This window comes from Carya illinoinensis, chromosome 7 (assembly GCF_018687715.1).
Source record: "Carya illinoinensis cultivar Pawnee chromosome 7, C.illinoinensisPawnee_v1, whole genome shotgun sequence".
Taxonomy (NCBI): Eukaryota; Viridiplantae; Streptophyta; class Magnoliopsida; order Fagales; family Juglandaceae; genus Carya; species Carya illinoinensis.
In genome coordinates this window covers 3,770,124-3,797,061 of record NC_056758.1, presented here as the reverse complement: position 1 = coordinate 3,797,061, position 26,938 = coordinate 3,770,124, and the positions used below count along the sequence as shown (strand labels likewise).

The 26,938-nt window shown below is 36.3% G+C and overlaps 3 protein-coding genes, 1 non-coding gene and 1 pseudogene across 4 annotated transcripts; 2 read left to right on the top strand and 3 right to left on the bottom strand.

Moving 5' to 3' along the window:
- Positions 1–875: 875 nt before the first annotated feature.
- On the bottom strand, positions 876–15,610 carry LOC122315955 (annotated as a pseudogene).
- Positions 15,141–15,955, bottom strand: LOC122315525 (universal stress protein A-like protein). Its single transcript, XM_043131474.1, has 4 exons — positions 15,778–15,955; positions 15,580–15,686; positions 15,316–15,434; positions 15,141–15,237 (listed from the first exon to the last, which is right to left on the bottom strand). Exons 1-4 carry the CDS (start codon positions 15,953–15,955, stop codon positions 15,141–15,143), a joined length of 501 nt encoding a protein of 166 aa, XP_042987408.1.
- A 3,442-nt stretch (positions 15,956–19,397) lies between these two features.
- LOC122315954 (60S ribosomal protein L29-1-like) lies at positions 19,398–20,726 on the bottom strand. Its single transcript, XM_043132324.1, has 2 exons — positions 20,521–20,726; positions 19,398–19,824 (listed from the first exon to the last, which is right to left on the bottom strand). The coding sequence occupies exons 1-2, from the start codon at positions 20,620–20,622 to the stop codon at positions 19,741–19,743; spliced, it is 186 nt and encodes a 61-aa protein (XP_042988258.1). The 5' UTR covers positions 20,623–20,726; the 3' UTR covers positions 19,398–19,740.
- Positions 20,727–22,367: 1,641 nt separating this feature from the next.
- Positions 22,368–25,387, top strand: LOC122315951 (GTP-binding protein SAR1B). The gene is made up of 3 exons (XM_043132322.1): positions 22,368–22,614; positions 23,490–23,621; positions 24,967–25,387. The coding sequence occupies exons 1-3, from the start codon at positions 22,486–22,488 to the stop codon at positions 25,285–25,287; spliced, it is 582 nt and encodes a 193-aa protein (XP_042988256.1). The 5' UTR covers positions 22,368–22,485; the 3' UTR covers positions 25,288–25,387.
- LOC122317662 lies at positions 24,165–24,287 on the top strand. Its single transcript, XR_006244583.1, has one exon. It is a non-coding gene; the product is annotated as a small nucleolar RNA snoR83 (small nucleolar RNA).
- Positions 25,388–26,938: the final 1,551 nt, after the last annotated feature.

The following is a 26,938-nucleotide window of genomic DNA, read 5'->3' as shown; positions in this document are numbered from 1 at the left end:
TGGGATATATAAACAAACTTTTTGTTTTAAAAATTAAGATAATTTTATAGATCACTAAATAATCTGCGTTTAATTATTAAAGAGTTCCATTGTTAAATGACTTTGTTTGAGAGAAATTCTATATACAATTGTAAAATACGGAAATGAATGTCGATTATTAAAAAATTTTTTTTTTTTTAATTTAGATTTCATGTTTTATTTATTTATTTTTTAAATAATTAACACTGCGGTTGCATAATTCACAATTATAAATATATTTTCTCATAGTGAAAGACAAACTGAGTATAGTCCTTTTTGGAGGGTATGTACAAACTCTTATCACCTAAACAAAGCAACAATTTTGGAGGACATGAATATATTCACGGCTGGGTTTTCCTAAAATACATTTTGCTAGCTAAGCTATTTCCTTGTTAATTGTTGTGGGAATGCCTTCTGCATTAATAATAGTACTAGGATCACGCAAGCTTGTATCTTGCATGCCAGAATCTTGAATGACATTTTCATCTAAGTGTATAAAAAACCTGAATGAGTAGTGCTACATATACTTACAATTTTACTTGCACATTTACTTATAAGACTCATTTTGTTAGTTTTCTTTTAAAATTCAAATTTCATGATTCTGAAATAATTGACATGTGGAGAAGATTTTTGTAAGTTTTTCTTATGAACATTTAGCATTTTTTCAACCTAAATTTTTTCCTATTTATAATGTTCTTAAGGGATTCTTTTCATATATAAAATGAACCCAAAAACATCTATCTTAAAGCCTCAGAGCATATCTGGTGTGTAAAAGCCAGTGTAATCCTCCATGGAAGCCTGGCGCTTTCCCCCACCCCACCCCACCCCCCCCCCCCCCGGTTGAAAATATGTTGAGAATTGTTGCCATGTTTAGCCTTTTTTGTCAATAGATTGGATTGCTTCCAACAAATTTTCCTCTTGTAAAATTTTCCTCTTGTAATGGCTTAGGTACATGGAAATCCATTCCTGCATCTAACAGCTTTCTCACTTCCTCTGACTCCACATGGGCAGTCAATGCAATAATTGGCATATGGATGCCATATTTGAGCTCCTCTTTTCGTATCAGTCGAGTTGCTTCGATTCCATCAATTACCGGCATCTGAAATGATAACAATACATACTCATTGAAATTACCACCAAAAAGAAATAATATGAGTGATTAGAGATGAATCTTGTTTGGTTGAGTTTGAAATACTATAGAGCAGTCACTGCAGATGCATATAATACTTGTGAGCCTTGGGAAGAAATTTATCTTGTTTAAGATCACTACAAATCCAAGGTTTTTATAGCTTGGTATTCAGAAATTCTCCATAAGCATAACTGAATAAAGAAGTTGATTTCTATTTCCAAGTGAAAATGAAAAGGAGATTGGCATTGTAAAGATACCTGGCAATCCATGAGAATATAGTCATAAGGGAGAAGATTGGCGTGTCCTTCTCTCCCATCACTCAAGCCCTTGCAGATTTGATCAAGTCCCTCTTTTTCATTCTCACAGGCCTCAACGTTTGCTCCAAGTTTACAAAGAGTAATTGTACTCACCATGCGTAGTACACTATCATCATCAACAACCAGAACTTACTTCCCATTCAAAGGTTTACCACTGCTTCTCTCATCATGTTTGTGCATTTTTTTCTGCTCGATTGAGCTTTGTTGAGATAAAAGCATCCCCAACTCCATACCTTTACCTTCGCTGTTGAATTCGTTCAAAGAATTGTGGTCTATTAACTTTGGTAAGTTTCCTTTTTTCAGTTCTGGTATTAGTCCTAGCACTTGGAATAAGCGTGACCCATGAAAAGGCTTATATACAATGAGATCGCATGGAGGCTCTCCTGAATGAGCATCATAACTCACTGCTGGATGGTCCAACCAGACAACCTTGCACCGTGAATTATGAATGTCTTTCCTGAAGTTAACCACAGCTGAACATAGTTCAGAGAAAGGACCAGCACTGGAATCGATCACTAATAGTATGATGCCTGGTGAACCTTTTGGAATTGGTCTCTTTGTAGGGCAGGGGAACTTGATCATTTCCATCCTTGATGTAGAGAGGCCAATCACTTGGCCCCGAATCAGAATTGAATGATGCAGATATTCTCGGGTGGTCAAGTGAACCCATCTGGGTTTTCTCGGAAATACTGAAATAGGAAATCTCCAACTTCTGCTTTATTTTCTCCAGATGTGGGAGTAGATTCTTCCCATGCTTTACACATGACACTCTTTATGTTTAGGCTTTCAATATAGTTCATCAAAACTTTCCTCCGTTGATCGGCTGCTATGAGAAGTACTACATGAGACTCTTCTTGTTTAGGTGAAGGGGTTCGAATTAATGCAAGAGATTGAAAGCTATTTGAAGGGCGTTCATTGTGCATTCTAGGGAGTTGTTTTTCAATGTCTGTTGATTCTGGTTCACATGTTGGAAGTTTGATATTGAGGTTGAAGCAAGTACCTCTTTCACCAGTCTCTTTATCAACAATTCTTATATCTCCACCCATTAGACGCACCTGAGGTACAAACACAAAATGATTTGGTTAAAGGCACAAAAAGAAGTGTGTGCGCGCGCGCGCTTAAAGCTCCAATATAATTCACAATTACACAAATAAGCTCTCTCTTTCAAAAGGAAAGAGGGTATAGAATGAAAACGATCTTGATCATCTACCAAAGGCTGGAGAACAGCAACTCAATTCAACATTAACTCTCAATAGGAAACAAAGTCTCAGTGCGTTGACTGCATATTGTACTTACCAAAGATTGAACAATACCAAGTCCCAAACCAGTTCCTTCTTGACCACAAGAGGTTTCTGCAACCTGATTATAGTATTCAAACACAATCTTTTGCATGTCTTTTGGAATTCCCAGGCCTGTATCATCCACCTCAATTACAAATTCTGTGAGATGGGGATCTTGCCGAGATGTATGAAGGACATCCAAATCCTGTAAACCTGTCTTGTTCTTGAAACACAAACGGCATAAACACTCCACCAAAAAATTACGATTAGAAGCAATTATGGCATTTTCGAAACTTGTTTCCTCGGCCATGGCACGAACTGTGATGTGACCTTCTGATGTGAACTTTACCGCATTACTCAGTAAGTTACATAGGATCTGTTTAAGCTTTCTTCGGTCACCCCTAACAAGACATAATTTAGCAATTGAGCTATTAGAATGCACAGCGGAAAGTACCTCAAGCCCAGCTTGTAAAGTTGCTCCACAAGTTTCTCCAGATTGACAAGAGTTTTAACTTGGTGGTAAAGTGTACTACGTAGTATAAAACCAGAGTAACGCTTTAACAATTCACAGCCTAAATACTACCTTAAGAGAGAATAAAAGAGAGAGAGAGTTTTTTCTTCTTCTGATCGATGCTTGAATCACCAGAGGGGGGGGCTTTTTATAGCCCCCTACATGGCTGGCCTCAAAGGCCAGCCTCTGCATGCAAGTCATTTAACGCATGGCTTTAGTTAGGTGAAACAGGAAAAAGGTGGGTCTGCCCACGTGGGCGGCCCCATCAATTAACATCTCCCACTCGCACACAGTGGGCATAACCCCAGGTCAGCATCTCTCTAATGTTCTCAATCTTATTCATACAAGTAAATAGGCCGTGCGACCACCAAGCATATCTATAGAAATGTGGGAGTACATACACTAAATCTCTCCCAGAGAAGACTAGCATAGCAACATCCCTAAAATGTTTGGTTATGTCCTAGACTCATTTGATCGCATCAGTTCAAGCATTTTCGAAACCCTCTTGAGTTTTAGAAAAACTCTGAACAATGCTCGACTATCTCTAAATCATTTCAATATGTTCACAACCTTAGTCGCTACCAATATGTAGCGTCATAGTTGACGTCAGCAAACACTATTGAAGATGCGATATCAAAGAATCTTCCCTTTGCACTCATATAATTCAACTTTGGTCAAACCACTTTCCCAGCAATGCCTCTTTAGACCGTATTGATCATGGCCATAGACAACATGCCAAAGTAGCAGACATCATAACCTCCATCTTGTGACATAGTCAAAAGTAAAGGACACAAAAAAAAAATGAGACTCACACAGTGAGAAAGAGGGGAACCATTTACTCACTTACTCATTTGATCGCATAAGCACATGTAGTATGAAACACATGCTACGGTGGATTTCTCTTTCTCAAAGAGCATATGTCTATATCAACATCGTACAGATCTTAGTCTAGTCGCTTCTCAAGCGTCTAACCTGAGTTCCTCCATTTGCCCGCCTCCAAGGCGTCAAAGAGGATCTCACATCTGGCTAACCACAGGCTACATAGGTTGTGGGGTAACCCATGCATAGTCCTCTCATTGGACCTTATTTTAGCTCCCACTAAAACGACATATCTTTGTGTCAACTAACTTATCCATTTGGACAAGTATCTTAGAACACAATGTCTCATCTCTACTCGCTTCTCAAGCGCTAGAGGCGATCGCTCGTGTGAGTGAGCCGATCTAAGCCTGTTGACATATCTTATGTGTGAATTAGAAAGACAATACGATAAAGACAATTACTGAATCATATTGTATTAATATCCCAAAGGAAAGGTTACATCTCAATGGCATTTGAAACACAAAAAACATTTACAATCTACGCAGTCCTAGATCCCTAACATGAGCCTCAAAGACATCTCTTGCTATGGGCTTCGTTAAGGGATCAGCAACCATGCGACTCGTAGAGAGATGTTTCAGAACCACTTCCTTTTGCGCTACCATGTCTCTGATGTAGTGATATATGATATCTATGTGTTTGGTTCTTCCATGGTACTTAGAGTCCTTAGCATATGCGAGAGCAGCCGTGCTATCACAGAATATTGTCACCGGATCCGAATAATCTGTGCCAATGTCTAAATGTTTGAGGAATCTCCATAACCAAACAGCTTCTTGAACTGCTGCAGAACAAGTTATGTATTCTGCCTCCATGGTGGATAAAGCTATACAAGGTTGTTTCTTGCTGCTCCATGTAATGGCGCCATTATTGAGCAGAAAGACATACCCAGTGGTTGATTTGCGCTCATCTAGGTCACTGCCCCAGTCGGCATCGCTGTAACCTTTTAACTGCAAATCTAAACCTTGATAGCACAGCACATAGTCTGCAGTTCCCTTGAGATATCGCATAATCCTTTTGACTGCTTTCCAGTGAGTCAGTCCGGGGTTAGATTGGAATCTACTCACTAAGCCAATTGCATAGCATATGTTAGGTCGAGTACACATCATTGCGTACATCAGACTACCCACAGCATTAGCATAAGGGACACGGGCCATCTTTTCCTTTTCTATTTGAGTCTTAGGACATAACTCTTTAGATAAGTTCTCGCTTTTTGCAACAGGGGTGTCAATGGGTTTACATTCATTCATTAGGAAACGCTCGAGGACTTTCTTTATGTAAGTCTGTTGGGATAAACACAAAAGTCTCTTTGAGCGATCTCTATAGATCTTAACTCCCAGAATGTATTCTGCTTTACCCATATCCTTCATCTCAAAATTGAAGGATAACCACTCTTTTGTGGCGACTATCAACCCTTTATCATTTCCAGCTAGTAATATGTCGTCAACATATAATGACAACATAATGAAACTCTTCTTGGACCTTTTGACATAGACACAATGGTCCTCTGTGATCATCGTAAACCCATTTGAAAGAACGACTCGATGGAATCTGAGGTACCATTGCCTAGATGATTGTTTTAGGCCATATATTGATCGTTTGAGCTTGCACACTTTGCGCTCTTGACCTTTGACCACAAAACCTGTTGGTTGATCCATATAGATCTTCTCATCTAGTTTTCCATTGAGAAATGCTGTCTTAATATCCATTTGGTAGAGTTTCAAATCCATGTTTGCTACTATAGCTAGAATCAGGCGAATTGAAGCAAACCTCATCACTGGTGAAAAAGTTTCCTCATAGTCTATACCCTCTTGCTGGGTATATCCTTTCGCCACTAAGCGAGTTTTGTACTTATCTATTGATCCATCCGACTTGCGTTTGACTTTTAGAACCCATTTGTTCCCAATAGTCTTACGCCCTCTCGGTAGATCAACCAGATCCCAGACCTGGTTTGTCTTCATAGACTCAATTTCATCATTAAGAGCTTTCATCCACTCATCTTTAGTAGAAGATGAGAGAGCCTCATGAATTGTCCTAGGCTCATCATCATCATGCGGAGCTACCATAAAAGCTTCCCCTTCAATCTCAAAACGACGACGGGGAATACTTTCACGTGTGCTTCTACGCGGCTGAGGTTGTTGTGATTGATTGACAAGCGGTGTGCTCCCACTCGGATTTAAGTTTCTTTTATCATTTGTAGGAGCTCGAAGAATTTCTTCCTCATTCTCAACTAAATTCCTTGGAGCACTTTCCTCTTGTTCCACAATCTCATGAAGTTCCAAACTCCTATCAACCTCACCTCTACTTGGAAATTCATTTTCAATGAAGTCCACATCTCGTGATTCAATCTCAGTTACACTTCCATCAGTTTGTTCACCTATTAACACATACCCTTTAGAGTGTTCCGAGTACCTTATAAAGATACACTTCTTCCCTCTAGGGCCTAATTTCCCATACTTATGAGAAAGATCATGAACAAAACCCGTTGAACCCCATGGCCGCAAGTTACTCAAATTGGGTTTCTCGCCGGTCCATAGTTCATATGGTGTGGAAGTTACTGATTTGGAGGGCACTCGGTTAAGAATGTAGGCAGCAGTCAAAAGTGCATCCCCCCAAAAAGAAATTGGTAGGTTTGCTTGCGCCATCATTGACCTAACCATCTCAAGCAGTGTTCGATTTCTCCTTTCCGCCACGCCATTTTGCTGTGGCATACTCGGCATCGTTAACTGTCTTTTGATTCCTTTTTCATCACAGAGCCTTTTAAATTGCTCAGAGAGATATTCTCGTCCTCGGTCAGTTCTTAGAGTCTTTAAACTCTTATCTAACTGATTCTCGACCATTCTTAGATATTGCCTAAAACATTCCAATGCTTCAGACTTATGGGAGATTAAGTAGACATGACCGTAACGTGAAAAATCATCTATAAAGGTGATGAAATAGACACCTCCGTGTCTTGCCCTCACACTCATTGGACCACAGATGTCTGAGTGGACTAATTGCAGTGGAAAAGATGCCCTCGTGGCTTTTTCAAACGGTTTTCTCTTAGCTTTTCCCATTAGACAATGTTCACACGTGGGCAAGATGACTTTAGCGAGATTGCCTATCAGGCCTTCTCTAGCTAATCGAGTCATTCTATCTTGCCCTATATGGCCAAGCCTAGCATGCCATGTGTATGAATCCAAATTATCAATTGATGAAGAAAGAAAAGCAATGGATTCATTTATATTAGAATAAACCAAATCCAATATCATAAAACCGTCTTGAAGAAAAGATTTGCCATAAAACACATGGCCCAAATGTAAGGAAACATAATTGTTTTCAAAAACAATCCGAAAACCAAGTTTTAATAGAGTAACAACTGAAAGCAAGTTTCGTCAGATCTCGGGAGCGTATAGCACATTATGGAGGAAAAGAGTGCGGCCACCCCGCAAGTCTAGCTTGTAGGTACCAAGTCCCAGTACCTCCACGCTAGTTCCATTCCCCACCTTGATATCACGGCTCCCAATTGGAATCCGGTGATACTCCACAAATCCGACTCTATCTCGCGCTATGTGCTCGGCCGCTCCTGAATCAACAGTCCACAAAGGATAGGAGTCAGCAACCTTCACATGGCTTGTTACAAAAACAATGCGAGAAAAGTCAGAGTGTACCTTCTTCGGCTCAGTGCAGTCACGAGCGAAGTGGCCAATCTTTCCGCAGTTGTAGCACTCTAATTTTGACTTGTTTTTCCCGCGCTTGCCCCTCTTGGTGCGCTGAGAAGTTCCTGACACTTTTTTAATATGTCCAGCAACTACTCCATTTTTGGACTTATTGCGCTTAGGCCTTGATGCTTTGCGCGAACCAGCATTAGCCACATAGGCCGTATGATTGGGCTTAGCAGCATCTAAGCGCTCAGCCTCCAATTCCAAGTGACGCGAGACATCATCAAAGTCTTTGATATTCTCGTTATGCGTCAAGTTCTGGCTAATATTCTCCCAAGAATTCGGTAGTGATCTTATCACTGCCTGTACTTGCTGTTCATCTGTCAGGTTGTTTCCTGCCGACCTAAGTTCGCGGATCATAGTTGACATAGCCCTAAGATGCTGCTTCATCGTGTGGTCAGAGCGCATCTTATAGGAGTCAAACCTCATGGTTAATCCATGCAACCTAATGGCTGAAGTTCCACCAAACTTCAACTTCAAAGCATCCCACATGCTTTGGGCAGTGTCATAGACCTCGAACTCACACATTAGATCATTGTGCATGCTGCTTAACATAATTATGTGCGCGCACCGATTTTTCTTAGCCCATTGGGTATAGGCTTGTTAATCTATCTTGTGTTGTTCCGAGTTCCCTTCCCCGGGCTTAGTAAGAGTGTGAGATAAGACCTCCAAGACCTCTTGCTCATCTAAGACATATTGGATCTTGCGATGCCATATGTCATAGTTTTCCCCATCTAATTTCTCCCCTTTGTTTAAGTCCGCAACAATACTCTTGGATGCCATTTCACTACAATACGCAAAGACGGGATATTATTCACACACCAAAGAAATCTGCCGCGTCCTTTCAAGTTAGAAAAAGAATAATTTAGACATGTCGCAAGATCGAAAAATCGCTAGGCTTCAGAATCATCTCTTGCGCCACAATATCCAATTATTAGATTTCTAGCTCAATTCCTGCGCAAATTTTAAAAAACTGAATATGGGAGAATTTATCATCATAAATCTCAACCATACTCCCACTATCTTAAGTAGTCATCTAGACCTAGTCACATGTAAAGACATAACTTACTAAAACCTGCGGTAACCTTTTGGACCAGTCTACAAGGACAGCTACCCAGACCATGGCAATCTGTTGGGCCAGTCTACAAAGATGGTTCATATAAGACCATTACAGTCCATTTTTCTTGTTCCATCAGTGCATTTACAGTTCTTACTGGGGTCACCATGGTCTTTTGGCTATTCAGTGCATTTACAGTGACAATTCTAACTAAGACTACTTAATGGGATTTTCTATTTTATCACTGAAAGAAATAAAGATTAATGTCTAAACATTCAAGTCTAACTTTCATAGATGATAAAATAATCATATTTCCACATGTTCAATACACACATACATGTTATCACATTTAATCTCAAAATTAAATAAAAGATCACATGTAATATAACATTATGGAAAAAAAATAGCATGAAAACAAATATTCACATGTTATCACATTTAATCTCATAATTAAATAAAAGATCACATGTAATATAACAATATATCTAAACATATATTGAATCATGCCAAAAAAAAAAAAAAAAATTATTTATTTATTTATTTTTTTTTACTTTTTTTTTTCGGGTTTAAAAAAAAACAAAACTGGGCTTAAAAAAAAACAGCCCCTTCTTTTTTTTTTTTTTTCTGCTTAAACCCAAAACAAAATGGCCCAAAGGGCCCAAGCCCAGCCCGGCCCATTAGAGGATAGATGACTCAAGTCATCTTCTACCTTCCGCGAGTTACTGTTCACGTGAACAGTAACTCCGAAAAAAAAATTTCAGCTACTGCTTTTGGACATCACCAGCGCCCTTGATCGCCGGAAATCGCTTCCAGAGGAAGCTGGGTGCTGCCGCAGCACCTAGGTGGTGCGCGCTGCACCGAGCCGATGCTTCTCTGGCGCAGCACCTCACGGTGCACGCAGCACCGAGCCGGTGCTGGCAGCACCCCTCTGGTGCGCCCAGCACCGAGGTGGTGCTGCATGGTGCCCCCACGGTGCACGGAGCACCGTGGGCACCTGCTGGTGCGCGCGGCACCGTGGTGTGCGCACGGTGCTCGCAGGTGGTGCTGGCAGCACCGAGCCAGCGCTGCTCTGGTGCGTGCAGCACCAAGCCGGCGCTGCTCTGGTGAGCGCAGCACCGAGCCGTCGCGGTTCTGGTGCTGGCAGCACCCCTCAGGTGCGCGCAGCACCGAGGCGGTGCTTGTAGCACCGTCGTGGTGCCCCCACGATGCTCCGTGCACCGTGGGCTCCCACCGGTGTTTGCTGCACCGTGGTGCACACAGCACCGTTTGTAGTGATGCCGCACAGAACCCTACGGTGCGCGCTGCACTACCAGGCTCAGGTGGTGCGCGCTGCACCACCGTGTGTGGGTGGTGAGCGCTGCACCACTGCAGCGGCTTCGGCCATTTATATATATATATATATTATTATTAAAAAAAATACTGCAGCATCACATATGCGCAAAAAAAAAAAGTCACAGTTTACATCAAAGAAACTGGAAGCAATAATTAAATGGCTCTGATACCAATTGTTAGAATGCACAGCGGAAAGTACCTCAAGGCCAGCTTGTAAAGTTGCTCCACAAGTTTCTCCAGATTGACAAGAGTTTTGACTTGGTGGTAAAGCGTACTACGTAGTATAAAATCAGAGTAACGCTTTAACAATTCACAGCCTAAATACTACCTTAAGAGAGAATAAAAGAGAGAGAGAGTTTTTTCTTCTTCTGATCGATGCTTGAATCACCAGAGGGGGGGGGGGGGGGGGGGGGGGGGGGCTTTTTATAGCCCCCTACATGGCTGGCCTCAAAGGCCAGCCTCTGCATGCAACGCATGCAAGTCATTTAACGCATGGCTTAAAGCCATGCGTTAGGTGAAACAGGAAAAAGGTGGGTCTGCCCACGTGGGCGGCCCCATCAATTAACATGAGCCATCACAAGGATCGAGCACAATCTCAACACCTATCTTTATAGCCATAGGATAGAACATATCCGTTACATCCTCGAGGAGATGAGCCAAGTTGAATTCTTCTTCTTCAAGTTGCATTTTTCCAGCTTCAATCTTACTTGTATCCAGAACTGAATTCAATAAGCCTGAACCATCTATGTAAATCAAACATCAATTTATCCTTCCCGAATAGTTCCACTTCTGTGGCTAAATAACGAATAACTAGTTCTGATAGAAAATCCAAATGGTTTTGAATTGCTAACTTGCTAGTAAATTGTTGAGAAAGACATTTTCTTCCTCATGCTTATATTTTAAGTTGAGAGACAATTTAATCATCCTTATACACAAGCATTTGACAATCTGAAATGATATAAAGGCTATATGCATCACTAAGGCTCCAAATTTAAACAGAATATGTACTAATGAAGCATGTTCTGAAATATAGCACTTCTCAGTTGGCAGAATCATCTACACAAATTGGTTTCAAGGAGGTGTGATAAAAGAAATAGAACGTGCACAACACCTTACCTATGAGCTCTTGTGCACGAGTACTCATCTGTGCTAAGTTTACTGCTACAACTGAGTTAGGATTGGAATCTTGATTACAAATTTCTATCGAACAAATGATAGCTGCCAAAGAAGCCCTTATATCATGACTCGCAGTAGCAAAGGCATGGCTTTTGTTCATACCCTTCCGTTCTGCTTGTTGAGTTGCATCCATTTGTTTAACGAGAGCAGCATATAAGAACATCTCTCTTTTTGCAGCTGTGACTAATGAGAATATGAAGACAGAAAGCGAGGTAACCATCAGAATAAACAGAAGCAAAAGAAGTATATTCGACAGCTTGCAGTAATGTCGGACAAGGCTGACTAATTTGTCTGGGGGATAAGCTAGTACGTATACCTGAGAGAAGTTGCCAAATAATATTATCAGATATAAATTAACAAGGAATTTCATGTCTCGAAGACATTTGATTTGGATATCCTGATTAAATAAAAACGAATTTCTGATACTGGAATTTAATAATATCCTTAGTTCATTTTAAAATTCACATTAATCTGTACTATTGTAGCAAGAAAGCAACAAAAATAATACCATTTGAACCCCAACAATCTCAAGGGTAGAGCAATTAAACTTGTATGTCACTCCTGAAACTATCCCATTAAAATTTTTTGACCCTCCATCATGAAACATAGAACACGACAAGTTACCAACAAGATCTATACAAGGGTCACCATTTGGCTTCAGCTTTGTGTTATTGCTTGCAGTTATCGGCGTGTTTGGAAGCCTCGTGGGTATAATCACTTCCCCATCATGTGTAGCCAACTGAAAATCAGCACCATGGAATTCTAAAGCTGCAAAATGATCAGCAACCGCCTTTGCTCGCAAGCCAAGGGAAATCACACCTCTGCCATCCATCGCCACAGCACTAAGAAATAACCCATCTTGAGCTTTGTTCCATGCTTTTCCAAACCATGAATAGCCACTTGAGCTATTTAAAGCCTTTAGAAACCAAGTTTCATTCCTAGCAGCAATAGATTTTCTAAAAATAGGCTCCCCATATAGATTCCCGCTGCCCCGGTCCACTTGCTGACAATAGCAGATTGAAGAATATGAAATGTTGCTATACGCTGCAATCATTTCAGTCTCCCCTCTGTAAAATGAGAACATCAAGCCATCTATTCCAATATAAGTAGCCTGTGCTAAATGGGGAATAGTTGAAACTGCTAAAAACAATGCTGGTGCAACCTGAAGAACACAAGCAAGGTTAACAAAATTGAGCAAAAACTTACTATGAAGCTGGTAAATTTCTGTTTCACCACTGGATTAATACAGAAACACACTAACTTTTGCACCGAGCTTTTCTTTGATGGTAGCAAATGATAGTTCAGTTTCATTCAGAGACAAACTTAAAGCACTCTCCAAGTTCATAGCTGATGAATTTAGCGGAGGTATCAGTTTTGCTGTCATTTCAACTTCTAGAGAAGAACTTTCTTGTATTTTACGTGATTCCCAGGTAACACTTTCTTCAGTTTGTTTGGTCAGCAAACGCAGATCATGAAACTAGAAAGTCCCTGCAAAGTCGTTAGTAATTAAAATGTGCAAGTTAAAACAAAAACAAAAATATGAACATTGTACAACAAAATATACTTAATTCCCTTTCTTGAGCAAAAACCAGAAAAAGTCAATGCACTTCAAGAACTCCAAAAGATGTGGTTTGCAAACTTGTGAAGGCCGGAATTACTAGAATCACAAGCAAGCATATTGGCCAAGAAATTACTCTCAAGCAGACCGCTTTCATGGGGTAGTATTTCATGACTCTCATGGTTGATCAACCTCGGTGCTTTAGAATCTGCATTTCATTTAAAATAAAAGTATTATTAGATGATGGCACGGCTACAAAGAGAATAGCATATTCTGTCTGTTTTTGGTTAATTGCCATCAAACACAATGACATTGCTACTAATTTTGAACTAAAGTACTCAACAATGTTTTCATAGACCAATGAGCTGTTGAATAACTTCGATTTGTTCAAGGATCATGCTACCATGGAACAACCTCCCAAGTAATCCAAACCAAAATGTGTCCAAATTAACTGAATTTTGGTATCCCAGCAAGCATGTTCAAGTACAAATGAAAAATATAGTTACTTCGATTTATTCAATGATTATGCTACTCTTGAAATTTGGAGTAGTAGCCTAAAACAAACGTGTCTAAATACATGTGTTACAATCATGTCTAAATACTTCATTGGTAATGTCACCCTCTACATGACATAATTGAAAACGAGGGCAATATCTAGTATTTATGCCTAAAACTCCGTTTACATCATTAAGTAAAAATTATTAAAATTAAAATATTTAAACAAATTTTATTTATAAAAAGAAGATTGAATTGCGCAACCAAAATTGTGAATATCAAATATTTGTATGATGATATGGTACCGATCATATCACATGCATTACAATACCCATGCATAGATATGTACGTATGTATGTATGCATGTCTTCCAATATGTAATCACATGCATATTACTCGATATCAACATGAATGAAATGAAACCTTAGAATAAGTAGGAAAAGAATAATGATCAAGAGAATCACAGAAAGTCATGGTCATGATGATCAGTGTCACCATCGTGAAAAACTAGGAACAAAAAGACAACAAGTCATGACTTCATGTGTGTAGAATGATTATAGGAGAAATCGAAATGACGTTCATGATCAAGAAAGAATGATCCCTGAGAAACAGGGCAAATGCATGTATCACTGGCGGCGGGCGACAGTATTGAGAAGATCACTTACTCGAAAAATAGCAGCTAGCTGAGCACCAATCAATCAAGAAACTGTGGAAATGAGTGAAGTTCACAGTTTAGGAAGATGGAGATATGGAGGTTGAGAAAGATAATTAGATCTCGTGATATTCTCTCCAAGCAGGATCCAAAATGATTAATGCAGAGGGTCAAATATAATCCATTCCTAGTACTATGAGGAAAGAGCCGGAAACCTCGTGCGTTGGTTTTGTTTTTTGTTCTTTTAACCTGGAATATCGGTTGTTTATTTATTTGTTTAATGTTAAGAAAGGCTCAAGTCTATACATACATACATACATGTATTTTTATTTTTTTCTTGAAGTTTCCTAGTAAACAAACAATCACGTTCCGATTTAAGCTAATTCAAGTGGTTTCTTTAAACAGAGTCCCTCTCGCATACGTTGCTGGAATGCTGCTGATTCTGTTGCGTCTACCCCCAATTGCAAAAGGAAAATAATATAATTAATTAAAATGGGTAAAGATTACACTTTTTATGCCTTGATTTCCTGCTTTTCCACAACTTTCAGATCCATTTTCTGGTACATGAACATAACAATCTCTTTTCGACTCAGAATAATTTGATTTATAAAACTATTTTATAATCTATATAATTAAAATATTCTAGTTTTTTATTTGAATTTCAAATTTTATGTAACTTCCTTTGTTTAAAAATTAAAATACAAAAAAAAAATACAAATATTCAACTTGATCTGAATCTCTGATCATTCATTCTTTGGATTAAGGATTTTTTTTTTTTTACCCTTCCTGCTTCTTCTTCTTAAGCTTTTCACTCACTTTTCAAAATTCCCCACTTAATTAATATTATATATAGAAATAATTCAAAACCCCCCCCCCCCCCACCCCCCAAAAAAAACCGTACACGATTAAAAATAAACAAAGGCAAATCATTAAACTGGAACCACAACAAAAATAGAAATAAAAATAAAAATTACAAGGGCCTGCAAGAAAACTTTTGTACAAGAGCTTAGCCACAGAAAAATAAAATAAAATAAAAATGCATCAGTTGTTTGCAACGGTAGATTTGGGCTTCTTCACGATCAAAACAGGGCACTTCACATTCTGTACACAGTGATTGCTCACGCTTCCAAGAAAAGCCCTGCCACAACCAAACCCCAAAATTCCTGCATTTTTAGAATTTAGTATAAGAATTTAGAATGGGTGTGGGGGGACTCACCTCTTAATCAGGCCATAACCACGGCTACCCATCACCAACACATCAACACCCAATCTCTGTGTCATCTGGCAAATTACATCTCTCGGATCACCATGCTCTACTATACTCTCCACCTTAACCTATCATGTACATCATTCTTCAATTTCTCAAATAAAGACTATAAATTTGGAATAAATAATACGTTTTAAATAGATTTATCAAGAAAATAAAAAAAACAAACGAAATAATAAATAAATATATATTTATATAATTATGATGACATACATCGTGAAGGTCTTTGCACATCCGCTTGGCCTTCTCAAGAACGGATTGTGCCACGTCATAACCGTACCTATCCATGGCCGCCATTATATCGGACGAAAACAAATACCCTGAAACACAACCAACAATTACAGAAAATGCCATTCAAGATTTTGAGCCTAAGAAGAGAAGAGTAGAGAAGAGAAGAGATGAGATAAATACCGGTGCCGTCGAGGGTGGTGTAAACGGCGGGGGGCGGTTTGACGTAGAGGAGGAGAACGGAATCTTTGGAATTCTCGGAGATGACGTTGCTGAGGCACCAGGAGAGTGCGTGCATGCTCTGCTCTCCCTCATCGACGGCCACCAGTATCCTCCGCTCCTTTGCTGCCACGTCCGCCATTTTCAACTGCTAAAAAGACTGATATATCAGTTTGTCGTTGATGTTTCTGAGTGAGAGTTGTGTCGTCATGCTATGCTTATTTATAGTGTCTGTTAAAAACTGTTGGCGGTTCGTGGGTTTGGGCTTTTTTATTCAAAGACTGTGGGCCTTTGCCAGTTTCCCTTATTTTTTAATAAAATAATTGAAGAAATGTCTGGGATCATTGCCTCTTTACCTATCAAGAGAATTTATTATTTCCTTTGTCTCCGATATTATCCGAAGGCTTTTTATAATTTATTATATAGATGATGCATGATTGCATCATCTTCCACAAACAAACTAATCATTCAATTTATGGAGACGAGACAAGTTTGTTCCCTTTGTTTCTTCCCTCACGCGCTATCAAAGTTTATTAAAATTGATTTAAACTGTAATCTATTTTTTCACATTCTTATGCTTAGTAATGTATAGTAAAAATAAAAAATAAGTTTTGTCTCTTGCACAGTCTATCCGTAGAGATTGAGTCATTCATTTTAATGAAGGGTGAAGTTAAATCTCTATTTAAGCAGAGTGTTATCTTATAAATATTTATCTATAAAAAGTATCATCATCAGGGAAATCTAGACCAATCTAGTAGTATACTGGTGGAATTATAAATAGTTGATATGAAAATATTCTCATATGTATTCGGTCATAGAGGTAAGTTTTTCTTGATAAATAAATTAATGATGGTATTTCTCTTCAAAAAATATATATTATGGAGGGAAAAAAAAAATTGATTAACATGAAGATTTTTGTTTTTTTTGGGGGGTAAAGTACTCTTTGTTAAACACAAAATTTAAAGGTATGCCTTTTAACAATTACAAAAAGTTCTCGAAATCAATAAAGAAAATCACAACAAATTGTTCAATTCAAACAAGAGTAATGGTACACGTGTGCACATTATAGGTATTCAGTAGTAGCCACGTTTGATCAATTTTTTATTTTTTAATTTAAATTTAAAATTTTAAAAATTTCACCATTTCAATAAATTGATATGTTAGTTATGTGGGTAAAATTATAAGAGAAATGATATTTATAGTTTTGGTTATATAAATGTTGTGCAGTCTTTTTGAAAAAAGTAAATTAATACGAGAGTTATATAGAAAAAAAATTAACTTTTTAATCAAAAAAGCGTTGCGTGACATTTATACATTTTACGACTATATGTAACATTGCTCAAAACCTTAATTTATAAATAACATTTTCTATTCAAACAATACAGGATGACATTCACAATCTTTTCTATTAATTCAGTGATATTTTAAATGCCTAAATTAATGTGATCAATTGTAACAATAATTATTAGTTAGTTAAACTGACTCTATTTCAAGTGTTTATGTGACATATTAACGTACAGTTTAGACAGTTAACGAGTTGAGATAAAAGTTAAAAGTTAAATAAAATATTATTATTATTTTTTAAAATTTAAAAAAATTAAAATTTTTATTATATTTTATATAAAAATTAAAAAAAAAATTATAATGATGCTACGAAATAAAATAGTTTTCGCATACAAACGGGACCTAAATATATTAGCTGGCATTCATGATTCTGGGAGAACAGAACACGGTTCACAAAAACCATTTCTTAGTATTCCAGTTAAATTGACAAGACCCACAACCCTATCTTCTAGTTTCTGTGGATGGATTCTTGTGAATATTGCGCCAAAGAAGAAGATAAAGCTCAAACATTATCTGATATTTAAAACCTTAAGTTCACCAGAAGACAGGGACAGACAAAATGATCAGATCAAGGGTTGTAGAACAAGCATAACAGTCTACATGATAAGGGAAGAACACTCCAAAAAGAACGGAATCTAGATTTTGAAACTAGAGTGGTCATAGGCTCCTGTGGCCACCAAATTGAACAACAAAAGCATCTTTTAGATGGAGATAAAAATAAAAAAATAAAAATAAAAGATAAAAAAAGAGTTTATATACGGCTAAAGTTGAAAGGAATTATTTTTCTGTTATTTCGGATCATGAGTCTCAACGGAATGACAAACTTTATTGTTTCTCCATACATATATACATATATAGATAGTGGTATATGTATTTACAATTATTTTAAGTGCAACTGATTCCGTTGGTTTTTTTTTTTTTTTCTAAATTTAAATTTTGAATTTCAAACTTCATAATTTTTTCAGGCTATCGATAACTAATATGTGAATCAATTTATCGATAACTTATATTTGAAAAAGTAAATTTTTCTTAAATATATTTAACATTTTCCTTCCTTTTATTTTGGATTTCTGATGTTTGTATATTGGATATCACAAACATTGGATATCTACACAACCATTGAAGACTGTTGAAAAATATATTTTCTATGCAACTGCCTGTCTAAAAGCAGCTGATGCCCCCATCCAGTTCACTGTACCTGGTATCCATGTTACTGAACAAGAAGATGAGAACTTGAGTGCCAGTTATCTACTAAATTAATTTTTCACTTTTACCCACTTAAACCCAAGATCTATGTAACGATTCCACATGATACTGATCAGATAAATCATAGGCTTTCATCAATGGGTGTAGTCCCTAAATGTCGTTTGCATCCAAATATTTGAACCTTAGACCTATAGTGAGATACCTCTCTAACACCATGGCCTTCACCACTTAAATTAACCCCTAGGGATTGTTTGATGATTTAATGCAAGCAAAGTTAATATAAACACAAGGATATTATCCAACTAGGGCTGTGATGGTTGTATGAAAACAGGATCAAAGATGGAGAGGGCTCGTAAAGGTATCGAGCCCTCTCCATCTCGATACCATTACGAGGCTTATGGGAGTTGACCAGTGTGGATCTGGGTCATTGATTGGGCGCCTAGCCCACAGTCCTATGGGAACTTGGCCCATCTCTAGGGCCCAATCCATCCTAACCACCGAGAGGCTAACCACTTGAGCACCCATCGGATGAGGATAGCTATCATTTGAATACAGGAAAAGCCCTTCATCCTAGGACTTAAATTTTGAATAGTAGATAAGTCCGCTATCACATAATAACAGACATCTCACAAGCTTTACATATACAGAAAACCCAAGTATGTGGAAGCTAATTGATTCATTGGTATTGAAGAGAGTTTTCCGTTGTAAATATTGATTTAGGTATCGGAGGCATTCTCACGAACTCCCAAGCCACTCTACTCTTTAGTTGTAGGTGATTGTACGTGAGTGGTGGTGGAACACATCCATAACAAGAGACATGGACACAAACTTTAGATCGAAGTGATTCAAAACAATTCAATTACCTACACAGTTCAGCAAGCTTCTTACTTAAATTGGCAAAAGTATAAACAGAAGATAGGAAGAAAACATATATTTGTTTGCAGGCTTTTCCACCACTCTTAGATTGTAAAACGATCTTGCTTAGCTTCCTTATATTACTTCAATCCAGTAACAGAAAAAGTAAGACCAATATCTCGTTCAGAAGTTATCATCAATGTTATTTATTCACATGAACTGAAATCATCAATGTTAATTCTCCCAAGATTCTAACAGAAGCATAAGAAACTGATTATAATTTAAATGCGTAATACTTCAACATAATATAATCTATCAAAATTGTTAAGGGTAATGCTGCTAATTCAAGTAAATAACACGCTGGGGATCAATCCTCCAACAAGACGTATTGCTAGTCTTGCACACAGAAACTTACCCACAGTCAATATTAACTGAAAAGGTCGAAAAAAACTTCCAAAACATTAAAATCTGAAAACCATTTCAACAATATCCAAACTTTAAAGAATCCCAACCCTCATTGATTTACTCTTCCTCGGTTGCAGAACCACCATTCTTCTTGTTGTGCTTTCTTGCATACCTCTGGTTTCTCAAAAACTTCGGATCCATCTACAAGAAAAAAATAAAAACTCAATAAATCTTCACAAGCCATTAATTAACTTCTCGCAAAAAAAATAAAGCCATATGCTAGATGCATCTGATACAATAAAAAGTAGAATTCAACTAAATGTTTAATTTTCATATACATCATCCCAAAAAGTAAAAATAAAAAATTCCCATAAAACGAGGCCAATTCAACTACATGGCATGTGTCTGATTGAGTTGGGGTTCCTTCTTTTGCATCTTTTTTAAACCTGAGTGCCCAAGTCAACAAAAGACAGACACATAGTGAAACATGACATTTCAAGGAAGATCAGATCAAACTTCAGCTCCTGTGTTATACACAAATAAATTTTGAGACTTTAGTTGATTCAGGGGACGAATATTAAAATAATAGACTTTGCTACACATGACATAAGCTACACACCACACACCATACTTTTTTCATTTTTTTATTTTAAATTTATTTCAAAATTTTTGTTTAGGTTTATTCTTTTTAAACTTCTACTACTTATTATCCATATATCAAATATTTGATAAAAAAAATTTTAAAAAAAAATGTGATATGTGAATTTATGTTTAGAATTTTTCCTTAAAAAAAAAACAGAGTTCAGAATTCCGTTTTCTCGTTTCTCGTCTTTCCCTTTGGTTTTTAAGCAACCAAACAATGGATAAGTCACAAGAGATGAGACAACCGAGAGTTACCCCTTTGGTGGACGTGTGCCTCTGCTTTCTGGGTTTCTTGATGCCATTCTTGTGGGCCTTGTAGGATTGGTTGTGGGCCGTGTGGTTCTTTGATTTCGCCATTTCGCTCTTATCTCTGTCGGCAGCTCTTCGATTCTTCGATTATTAGGGTTCTGGAATTCTAGGGTTCCCCAAGAATATTATATATATGGATGGAGGCGGAAACAAATCGTACAGTAACCGACACACTTCGGGACCGACGTCGGACATGGTAATGGGCATGGACACGTGTTGTCGTTTTAAGAGAAACTCATCTCATTTCCACTTAATAAATATCTCTCTTTTTTTTTTTTTAAGAGTAATGCATGTATTACACTTTTAATTACAATTTTATTTATAAGATTTAGTTTGTTAGTTTTTATTTTTAATTTAAAATTTTATAATTTTTAATCCATCAATAATTGATAAGTGAAGAAATATATTTTTAAGTATATTTAGTATTTTTTCTTTTAAAAAGTACAATCGTTGATTGGTTGTTTTTTTCATTTATTTCTTAGATGCATTTTTTTCTATTTGTTATGCTCGAAATTTATATATATATATATAATTACTCCTTGTATTTTATTAACCTGATTTTTAAAATTTATTACTAATATTATTGTTTGAATTGGAAGATAAAATTCCTAGAAATACCTCAATTCTTAAACCAATTTTTCATTTCTTTAACCATTTTTTATAAATAAAAAAGGACAAATTCACTTTACATTAGTGTCATGAGCTTCAAGTTTGTTCTCATTTGATGGTATGTTTTTTGGGATTTGCAACCGTTAAGAGCATGTAATGATGGTATAAACTATAAACTATATTCATTTCTAAATTTTATCTCACTAAATGTGACACTTTTATCATTTTTAAATCATTTTTTATTATTTTTAAAAAATAAATATAAATATTGATGAATTTGGTTTCATGGGATAATCTCTTTGAAACTAAAATTGGTTTCATTGTTATCTAATAACCATGAGACAAGTGACCAAACTTATAAAAAAAAATAATAAATAAATAAAAAATAGAGGTGGAGGCGACCAGTGTAGCAATCTTCATTAGACATAATCATAAGAGCCCATTCTTAATACGGAATATTCGATTTGAGCCAACTACTCCCTCAAGAGTGAGTCCTTCACTATAGCATCCATAAAGTATCCAATTAATCTAAAACCAATCATCTAATCCAAAAATCAAGTTTTACTAATACAAGTAATTTCAACTTATGTCTAGATTCAAACTCCTAACCTTAAACTCATAAAATATCAGTTCATACCAATTGGATTACCACCTTTGTGATAAGTGACTAAACTTGTTTATAGGCTTAACAGGATAGTAAAAGGGTTATTAGAAGTTAAAATTATACTTTTACACTATAAAATTAAGAAGAAAAATAGTATGCCTTGAAAGTAAAAAGTAATTTTTTTTCTTTGTCTTAAATTTATTACTCTAATCACATTATTTAATATATCAGATTTTTAATGAATTCATAAATAAATGAGTTAACTCATTTTAAATAAATTCATAAATTAAAATTAATAAATTAAACGAAGAGCATGATTAAGATGTGCCATATAAATTTATAATTTAGCATTTACAAAAAATATATATATAAATAATAATAAAAAACAAAAAATCCAGAGCATCGTGGACCTCGTGGTCTGTACCCAACCCACTAGAACGGTCCCAGCAACATCTACCCGGTAACCCGGTCCCCCCACAGCAACACATGCTCCCCCACCTACCATCCAACTCAAACTGGCCCAGCCAGTCACCAGTGACCACCACAACTCCCAACAATCCCAAATAAACATAGCATTATATTCATTCCCACACAGAGCCACTCCTCTCTCTCTCTCTCTCTCTCTCTCTCTGTGGTTTCGATCCGGTGGCAGTCGAGGTAAATATTGGGTGGGTTCGGAGTATCATCTTCGTAAAGCCATGTTTTTGTTCGATTGGTTCTACGGAGTTCTAGCGTCGCTGGGGCTGTGGCAAAAGGAGGCCAAGATCTTGTTCTTGGGTCTTGATAATGCCGGCAAAACGACGTTGCTTCATATGCTCAAAGATGAGGTACTTTTTCTTCAACTCCACCCCCCACCCCCCCCAAAAAAAAAAAAAAAAAAGAAAAAGAAAACGAAAGAAGATTCTTATAAGTATTTCTCTAATTGTTTTGAAACTTCATTTTTAATTTGTTCAAATTGTTCTGTCTGGTTGTCGAGGAAACGTTAGAGAAGTCTTGGTTTTGTTTCTTTATATCTCAGTTGATGGTGTTGTGATTCTTTATTAAGAGTTTATTTTGGGTCTTTGATTAAAAATTGGACTTCTTAAAAAACTGAATGTAGTAAATGAAATGAAATTGGAGAAAATTTCAGGATGACGAAAAAGAAAAGGATTTGACTTGGGTTTATTTGGTTTTAGCGGGTGTTGGAAATTTTGAGTATTGTGCTTTGAAATTGAGTTTTTCTTTGTGTTATTTTCTTATAATTCAATGGTGGTTTGGTTGATGAGAAATGTGGGATATGAAAAGAAATTGATTTGGATATTAGTTTATAAGCGAGCTTCTGCAAGTATGTGATAAGTACTAGGTGCTCCACTTGCCTTGAGGCTGATTTGAGCTAAGCCCTGTACTTTTTTTTTTTTTTTGGTTTGTAAATGTTGTAAGTCTTTTTTTTTTTTTTTTCATTGAAAGTTCTATTTGTTGCCTGGAATAGATGGCGAATTGGAAAATTTTCTTATAAATGGAGAGAGGGAGTTTTGCTTGTTGCCTCGATGACTTTCTCAAGACAGTTACTAGTAGTAGTTTATTTGAGACTTTTACTTTTGGAGGTCAAAACGACATGAAACCTAGGCTGAGAGTGCATTTCTTTTTCAATCATAGTAATTCTGAGCGAAATTACTTCCACTTGATATTATTTTTTCTGGGTATTGGTAATGAAATATTGCAGAGATTAGTTCAACACCAGCCAACACAGTATCCGACGTCAGAGGAATTGAGTATTGGGAAAATCAAATTCAAGGCTTTTGATTTGGGAGGACACCAGATAGCTCGTAGAGTTTGGAAAGATTACTATGCCAAGGTAAATTGCTCAGTATATCAATTATCCTTGATAAGTATGTTCAGTTAATGATACATTCTTTTTTTTAGATATGCTCAGTTAATGATACATGTAATGTAATGTTAGTGATTATGCTTGACATTTTGTTTTTACCCTCAAGAATAGTTGAAATTTTCACTAATTTTTTTCCGATAGAGTCAATTTTATGATTCAAGGTTGAACAATAGGAAACATGATTTGAACTATTGACAGTTGTGACTATTTGTTTCTAGTGGCCAGATTTAGACTCTCCTTGATTTTTGTTTACCATGGAAAGTTACTCCCGTGGTAGCATTTTTAACCCATTTTTTAAAAAACTCATCAGACGAGGATTTTGTTCTTGTATCACCGTATGTATCCACCCATATTCACTGTTTTTTCTCTTCATCTCTCTCTATATTTTCATAGGTACACAATAATCATCCCATATGATCTTCTATTTTGCTATCCCAATTGAACACTTGTGGTCTCTTCTGTTGTTTATGGGCTTGTGCTATTACATCGTATGATACTTCTGCTTTTGTAATCCCAGGGAGACCTTTTCCATGTTTAGCTGATTCATGGGAGGCATAAATTGAGTGCTGTAGTTTCACTGATAGCACCTTTTGGTCTAGAAAATGTGTGTTAGTGGTATCTCACCATACACAATTCATTCTCAGTGCAATTTTATCAAATTTGCAATATATTTGATAGGTCAAATATACAAACCTATGCAATGTTTATCTGATTCATGGGAGGCATGTATTGACTGCAGTTTTCGCTTATAGCACCTTCTGTCTTTAAGATGTGTGCTAATAGTATCTCACGGTGCATTATTCATTGTCTTTGCCATTTTACCAAATTTGATGAAGTCAAATAATAGGGAAAAAAGAATACTCATGAATTTTCGAAATTTTTATAATTTGATGCAAGAGGCATGCACTCAGTCCTTCTTGCATGTTACTATTCTTTCTTACCTAGCCCTTGGTTATTGTTAGTTGTTTTTAACAACAGAGACAGGACTCTAATTGTTGAGGATTAAAATGCTCTGCATTCGGGATATGTAAGGAAGCACTGATCCTGCCAGGTGGGAAAGCTAAATTACTAGGCAGATAGTGAAATAAATAAATATCTTGAGATTCATTGTTACATATCAAAACACAAATAAATATCCTGAGATTCTAGATTGGCAAGTTGGCAAGTTTCTGTTTCATTGCCTAACAAGGGGAATATGTTTCAGGTTATGCTCTAATTGTAGGTTGTTCCACCATGCTGCAGGATTCTTGTATCTATCTTCATTGTTAAGTGAATGCTCTTTTGCTAAATACATTTCATCTTTGTTCCGAAGGTGGATGCAGTTGTCTACTTAGTGGATGCTTATGACAAGGAGAGATTTGCCGAGTCGAAAAAAGAGCTGGATGCTCTCCTCTCTGATGAGGCCTTGGCAAATGTTCCATTCCTTATCCTTGGCAATAAGATTGATATACCATATGCTGCCTCAGAGGAGGAATTGCGTTTCCACCTGGGCCTAACCAACTTCACCACAGGTAAGGGTAAGGTTAGCCTGGCAGACTCGAATGTCCGCCCTCTTGAGGTTTTCATGTGTAGTATTGTTAGGAAAATGGGTTACGGAGATGGTTTCAAATGGCTTTCCCAGTACATTAAGTAGTAGTCCTTACAAGTGAAGATTTGTCATCTTATTTCTATATGTTGTTTCCTATAAAATGGAGCTGGACTTCTTGTCAGTTAAAAAATTACTGTTGGAGATATTCCACATGTTTCCTTTTGTGTTTCTTTGTTTATGGTGAATCCACAAAGATAGCTCCCAACATGAAAAGTAATTGATGATTTGTGCTCTGATAGTGGGGGAGCAGGGCATTTTAGAGACGAAGAAACCCCATTTTTCTGTTATCTAATTCAGGAATGAGTTCCAAATTCTACTCAACCTCGGTTATGCATTAATTACAATCATGCTAGCTATTTCCTGGCTATAAATTACCCATCAGAAAGGCCAGTAGATAAATGGTTCGAGGAGACGGAAGAGGAAAGGGATCCATGGATACTTGTTTCCTGATTGCCTTGAATTAATGGAGTGGTTAGCTTTTGAAGTTCTTTTCCAGGATTGTTGGGAAGAAACATATAATATGCTTCCACGAATTTACCCTGCATCCTATTTTTTATCTGCTAAACCAAGCGGTTCATGAACAACTCAAACTTTTAGACAAACTCGATTTGGATTTGGTTAACTTAATAATGAATTAAGTCTGTATATCTCACACTCTTGTAAATTCATTTTAACTCACATAAGATTGAATAATTTCATGTATATTTATTTTTAATTTTATAATATAATTTCTAACTTTACAATGAAATTATGTTTTTAATGTGATACATGTTTGAATCCTTGTGAATATAATTTTACAGTATTTTTTCTAACTTTACGAAGAATATAAATTTTTATAAAAGCTTAATTTAAAAAAAAAAAAAAAAAGGGTTTGTAGGTGATCAAAATTCTGCCGTATGACATTAATAATTGTCTTAAAGATAAAAAAGGAAAAAATCATATATGTTTCAATAATCAATATATATACAAGAGTTGTCATTAAATGGCATAATCTCGACATAAGTAAGAGACTAGTTAATCATTATCATTGCAAATTTATAAAAATATATATTATTTCAATAATTAAAAAAAAATTAAGTTCGATTCATATTGGAATAAAAATGAAATTTGAGTTCGGCTTTGTTAAGCTAATGCTCTACAACTATTGTTAGTCATTAATTTTAAGTAGTGTTCAAACGAAAATTAAATAAATAAAGCTTGAACACTCAATACTTGGCTTAGCTCAATCATATATTTTTTTACGGTTCTTTGAAAAATATTTGAAATTCAATTCAAGAAGGCAAAAGTAAAAAATTAAAAAGAAAACATAATATAATTTCGCAGGTTGTAAAATAATCAGACTGAATTATTATTCAAAAATTATGTGTAGTTATTTTTATGCATTTTACTAATATGATTGGTTGTGTCATTTTTTTTTAATATAAAATAATTAATTTGACCAATCAATTAATAAAATATACAAAAAGTATATAAAAATGACAGTATGCAGTAAAACTCATTATTATTTTATACTTAACTCATTAAGGGAAATGCTTTGGTTCCGAATGTGTGTCCCGAAGGTTTTTATTTTTATTTTTTTTAAACTTAGTAATTAAGTGAGTATTTTTTAGTAATGCTGTGAGTTTTTTTATTTTTTAAAAAATATTTAAGAATATAAAAAAATAAAAACCTTTGCCTTATTCATTGGATATTCGGA